The 6,000-nt window shown below is 38.7% G+C and overlaps 1 protein-coding gene across 6 annotated transcripts in view; it reads left to right on the plus strand.

Annotated features, from left to right (window-relative positions):
• Positions 1-4,887, plus strand: part of phldb2b (pleckstrin homology-like domain, family B, member 2b) — a 77,622-nt gene extending 72,735 nt beyond the window's left edge. For all 6 annotated transcript variants that reach the window (XM_060899717.1, XM_060899721.1, XM_060899720.1 and 3 more), the window contains 5 exons: positions 31-121; positions 1,636-1,782; positions 2,396-2,615; positions 2,703-2,788; positions 3,154-4,887. In XM_060899717.1, the coding sequence (XP_060755700.1) occupies positions 31-121; positions 1,636-1,782; positions 2,396-2,615; positions 2,703-2,788; positions 3,154-3,294 (685 nt within the window). In that variant the 3' untranslated portion in view covers positions 3,295-4,887. The remainder of the gene's footprint in view (positions 1-30; positions 122-1,635; positions 1,783-2,395; positions 2,616-2,702; positions 2,789-3,153) is intronic.
• Positions 4,888-6,000: the final 1,113 nt, after the last annotated feature.

Below are 6,000 nucleotides of genomic sequence, written 5' to 3' on the forward strand. Positions count from 1 at the left end.
CTCAGATGTTTTTTTGTTCGTTTTGTACAGCGCCAGCACCTCCAATGTAGCAAAGATCGAGGAGATGGAGCGGCTCCTGAGAGAGGCTCAGGCTGAGAAACATCGGCTCCTGGAGCACAGGGTGAGTCCAAGAACATGTCAGTAAAATGAGTTCCTCTTTTAACCGTCAACGATCTCACGGTTAAAAAGTCCACAAACTGGGAAGCTTTAGCACGTCATGAGAGGTTACGGTGGCGCAGATGAAGCTAAACCTGAGGTTTCACAATAAAAGACGTCAGCCGTGTGCGTGCAAAGCTGCGACAATAACGTGTATTTAAATAGTTTTGTTTTATACGACCGATTTATACAAACGCGTAAAAATGTTACAACCGCGGCAGTGAAAAGATCTCCACCAGATTAGAGCTGTTTGTTTAAAAAAAAAATGCATCTGAAACGTTGTCACTTGCAGGATTTAGTATTTGAATACATTTGAATATTAACTAGTGTAAAATGTTAGAATGTAGTATAGCAAAAAGCATCATGATTTTTTTTTTTATCATAAACATTCAGATTTATTTTTTTATCATTTGCCCACAGTAATGGTTTATTCTCGCTGACACCGTGGATGATTTTTAGATTTCTTAGAAGACTCAGGATCCACATAAAAATTTTAATCGTAAAAATTTTAAAGCTAGACGGCCTTTCGATTTCATAAAATCGGTGGAATTGAGTTCCCTCTGAAATGTGGTTACTGTAGTATATATTTATTTCTGTAATATCTCACAAACAGGCCATTCTGTTCTGTGGCTGGGAAGTTATTTAAGTTGAGGGGATTAAAGCAAATAATGTGCATGAAATCGCTCACATCGCGCAGTCAAGCAGACAGAGGAAGTCCGTATGCGTGTGTATGCGCATGCGCAGGTTTACCTTTGAGCGTGCACTGACAGTTCCATCATTCTGTCGCTAAACGAACAGCTGATCACACCGAGGTGCTCGCTGAGCGCTGATATTTATTAGCTTGGTCCTGCGTTTCCTTTCCTTCATATAGAACATAACGTCTTTTCTTCTCGCTTTCTTTCCGTTACTGTAGTTGCTCTTTCACGTTTCATTCGCACACTCACGTCCTCCATTTTTCTCTCCTGTTTCAAATTTGTATCCCACAATGCCTTGCGTGAACGGAGAAAGCCCACCACGTCATGCATGACGTAGTATCTTGAATTGGGTCATGGTGAAGCAGGAAAAAATAGCAGAGAATTTAAGGCCACGTAATAGACAATAGAATGTTTGTATCCGGCGTTTTGTTCCTGATTTTGTGTAAATATAAAGAGAGTCACTAACGTGAGCCTTGATTGGCTCTGAATCATATAATCATGGATGAGTTACTGTGATTTTTACAAATGTCAAGTGATTCCGGAATAAATCCATAAATGAAGAGTCACCGTTTAGTTGCCATTCTATATCTATGGCCTTTTATGGTGTTCTGTGGGTGTGGCTAAGTGTAATGCTGTGAACACGCTTGGTAATTTACGTCTGATTGGCATTTACTGATATACGCACTCAAGTACGAAGAATATCCAAGAGACATTTGTAAACATGATGGAATTTTTTGTTCAGCGAAAATATTTACACAAAAACTTTTTTTTTTTGCGTGTTCAGGAACGAGAGATGGAGGTACGGCGTCAAGCTCTGGAGGAGGAGCGCAGGAGGAGAGAAGAGCTGGAGAAACGACTGCAGGAGGAAACGAGTCGACGACAAAAACTCATCGAGAGGGAGGTGAAGCTACGAGAGAAACAGAGAGCTCAGGTGAGAGACGGAGCGAGAGAGAGAGAGAGAGAGAGAGAGAAAGTGAGAGAGAGAAAGCAAGCGAGAGTGAGTGAGAGAGAGAGACAGAGTGTAAGCGAGAAAGCGAGAGAGAGAGAAAGTGAGAGAGGGAGAGAAAGCAAGAGAGAGTGAGCGAGAGAAAGTGAGAGCGAGACAGAGAGTGAGTGAACGAGAGAGAGAATTCTCTATTCTATGCACTGCGTGTTATTTTCACATCAGTAAGAAGTACAGAAGTATAAAAAGGGGCGGGGCTACGTAAGCGCTCAAGTTGTGAGGTCAGAAAAATAGGCTTCATTGCTTTGGACCAATCACAGCCAATATGTAAATGAGTAGAAGATGACATTGTGGTAATTTGCATTTTAATATAGCTATTGTTAGCGATCAACAGAACTGTAGTTTGTCATGGTAGCATACCATTTTCTGACATGATTGATCGAGGTGAACTGAGGATGTACAGTAAATCAAATCTCTAATTTGCATATTCATGCATATTCATAACTCGTGGTGTAGATATGTTTTTAGTCATTTCTTTCATTTCTTGTATCACACATATACGGAGTCCCCTCTCCACTCTTGACCCCTGTTTGACCCACAGTCTCGCCCGCTGACCCGCTACCTGCCCGTGAGGAAGGACGACTTCGACCTGCGTGGCCACATCGAATCCGCCGGACACAACATTGAGACTTGCTACCACATCTCAATCACGGAGAAAACGTGTCGCGGCTTCCTCATCAAGATGGGAGGAAAGATCAAGACATGGAAGAAGCGCTGGTTCGTCTTCGACCGTAACCGCAGGACGCTGTCTTACTACGCAGGTCAGAATAACGCACACTACGGTTAGGCGTACATATACTGTATATCCGTTTGTGATGAGTGATGTCGTATTGTTGCTGTGATAACAGATAAACACGAGGCGAAGCTGAAAGGAGTGATCTACTTCCAGGCCATAGAAGAAGTCTATTACGATCATTTAAAGAATGCACACAAGGTAGGAAATGACTCTCAATTGTTTTTTGTTCACTTTGGATTTATTTTTAACCAGATTGAGAAAATACCCGCAAACAATAACGGTAAATAAAGGTTTATTATCAGTGATAGGGCGAGTTGTGATACAGAAACTCATTGCCATGTTGATATCCGAGTCGTTTAGATAATATAAACATAATGATACGCAACAGTGCCACTTATAAGTAATGTTTTTGCCAGTTTTTGGGTTTTTTTTTGGTATCTGTTCTTTACAATTTAATTATTCAATGAGATTTTATTTTTAGTTTTCAGATGTTTATTTTCTGCACTACACTTTGTGACCACAAGGTGGCAGCAACATATTATTTCTCCATTATGTCTCCTCAGAGCCCGAATCCATCCTTAACGTTTAGCGTAAAGACGCACGATCGTGTGTACTACATGGTGGCTCCGTCACCCGAGGCCATGCGGATCTGGATGGACGTCATCGTCACAGGAGCGGAGGGATACACACAGTTCATGATTTAGATGTGTGCTGTGATTTCAGCCTGTGTGTGTGTGTGTGTGTGTGTGTGTGTGTGTGTGTGTGTGTGTGTGTCTTAAAGACTAAAACCTTTGTCAGCGTTCTTGTTGTTTTCGTGTTGACGGATCATGTGACCAGTATCACATCCCAGCGTAAACCCATGTGCAGTGTAAAGGTTTCATCCAGCTGTTTTGATGTTGTTGTTTTGGAGCTGGTTATCTAAAGTGCCTTCAGATTTCTGATATGTTGGTCACATCACCCAAAATGAAGGACTCTGATTGGTTGTGACATCACACACATGACCAAACGTGTAAATCACGTTGTGTTTCATGTGGAATTAATTGTGTGTGTGTATGCTGATCCTCAGGGATGCACAGGTCAACAACATTAAAGGTGCAGTCTGTAATTCAAAAGTGTCTTAAACCCTGCTATAATTTAGATACGTTAGAAAAGTTGTTTGTAATATTTCTAGCTATATGGCTAGCTTATTGATTTCAGCCTTGGAAATTAGCTCCACCTATGAGTCCAAATATACATGTTTAGCTCCACCCCTTTTCCCTAAAAGGCAACACTCAAAGTATACCCATTTAAAGGAAGTGAATAAATCATTTCTTAATACTTTCACTGCAATTGCAGATCATCTTTCAGCCAGCAGGAGGCGCTAAAAAAATTCCAGCCTGCACCTTTAACGGTGTTGTTGTTTTTTTTTGTTTTTTTTTTTCATACCAAAGAATTCATGTAGAATTACACACAATATAGTGTGAGTACAGATATATTTCCGGCGTGTACATCAGAATTGAGACTATAGTTTTAGTTTTGTAATCTTCACATTAATGAACGGTGCTAAAAGTTGTATGCTTTCATTTTTTGATTATTTTTTGTTAGGTTATGTTGGCAAATGTTCTTGAAATTCAAGAACATTTCACTTGATATTTTAGAAAATTAGAACCATTTTATCATGCCAATATTGGAATTAATGAGTATGCAAGATCGGTCACTGTGGTCAGAAACCACGTTTTAACACTTTACAAATATAATCTTTTAACCATAAGGAGAATTAGTTCTATATCCCAGTTGCTCTAGTACAGTGTATATTACTTTCTCTGTGTATGTTTTATATATTTGAAAATGAAAGATATTAGAAAATGCCATCTAAAGTGTTTAAGGTTCATTTTAATGCTCACAGTTCAGCTTTGACCTGCCTCCCTGCTGCAGAAAAAGAAACACTTTCGATAAAAAAATGGACTAATGGTTTCTGTTCGATGTAAAAATAATTACATACTGATGGAGAAAATGTTTAATCGAAGCCATTAAGCTGTTTTCCATTAGAATTTTTTTTTTAGATGGTTCATAAAACTGAAAACTCTTCATTCTTCATATCACCAGCAGGGGGCAGTAAGAGTCTGAGCCACTCCAATGATGGGTTATTAATAATAATAATAATAATAATAATAATAATAATCCTCTGAATGCTTTGCTCTGCTGTATATTTCACTAAACCAATTGAATTTTCTTATTTTTAATTGTTATTTATGTTGTTATTCTGCATGCACCTGTATTTTTGCATTAAAAACAATAAAATCAGGACACAAAGACAAGCCATTGTCATGCACTGTGTGATATTTTCACTCCTATCTAAAGTCCCATGATGCACAACTTAGAAACGTTATTAATCTTTATTATGTGCCATTTTTGAAGACTCGATTAATTCTGATTGGTCGATTCCAAATGGTCAGTCGTCCAATCAGATCAATCTGCAGAAAGAAGTCTGATAAATTGTGTCGCTTTAATAATCAAATTAAGTTCAGGGTGTTACTCCGTCAGAAAATGGCATGGAAGATTTCTATAATATAAATTTTAGATAGATAGATAGATAGATAGATAGATAGATAGATAGATAGATAGATAGATAGATAGAACTTCATACACACATACATATATATATATATATATATACATATATATATATATATATATATATATATATATATATATATATATAGACCTAGCAACTTGTCCAGGGTGTACCCCACCTTTCGCCCGTAGTCAGCTGGGATAGGCTCCAGCTTGCCTGCGACCCTGTAGAACAGGATAAAGCGGCTAGAGATAATGAGATGAGATGAGATATACAGGTCCTTCTCAAAAAATTAGCATATTGTGATAAAGTTCATTATTTTCTGTAATGTACTCATAAACATTAGACTTTAATATATTTTAGATTCATTACACACAACTGAAGTAGTTCAAGCCTTTTATTGTTTTAACATTACTTTTTTGCCAAAATCATCAAAGGAAAACCAAAAATCCCTATCTCAAAAAATTAGCATATTTCATCTGACCAATAAAAAAAGTGTTTTTAATACAAAAAAAGTCAACCTTCAAATAATTATGTTCAGTTATGCACTCAATACTTGGTCGGGAATCCTTTGGCAGAAATGACTGCTTCAATGCGACGTGGCATGGAGGCGATCAGCCTGTGGCACTGCTGAGGTGTTATGGAGGCCCAGGATGCTTCGATAGCGGCCTTAAGCTCATCCACAGTGTTGGGTCTGGTGTCTCTCAACTTCCTCTTCACAATACCCCACAGATTCTCGATGGGGTTGAGGTCAGGAGAGTTGGCAGGCCAATTGAGCACAGTAATACCATGGTCAGTAAACCATTTACCAGTGGTTTTGGCACTGTGAGCAGGTGCCAGGTCGTGCTGAAAAATG

This window comes from Neoarius graeffei, chromosome 19 (genome assembly GCF_027579695.1).
Source record: "Neoarius graeffei isolate fNeoGra1 chromosome 19, fNeoGra1.pri, whole genome shotgun sequence".
Lineage (NCBI taxonomy): Eukaryota > Metazoa > Chordata > Actinopteri > Siluriformes > Ariidae > Neoarius > Neoarius graeffei.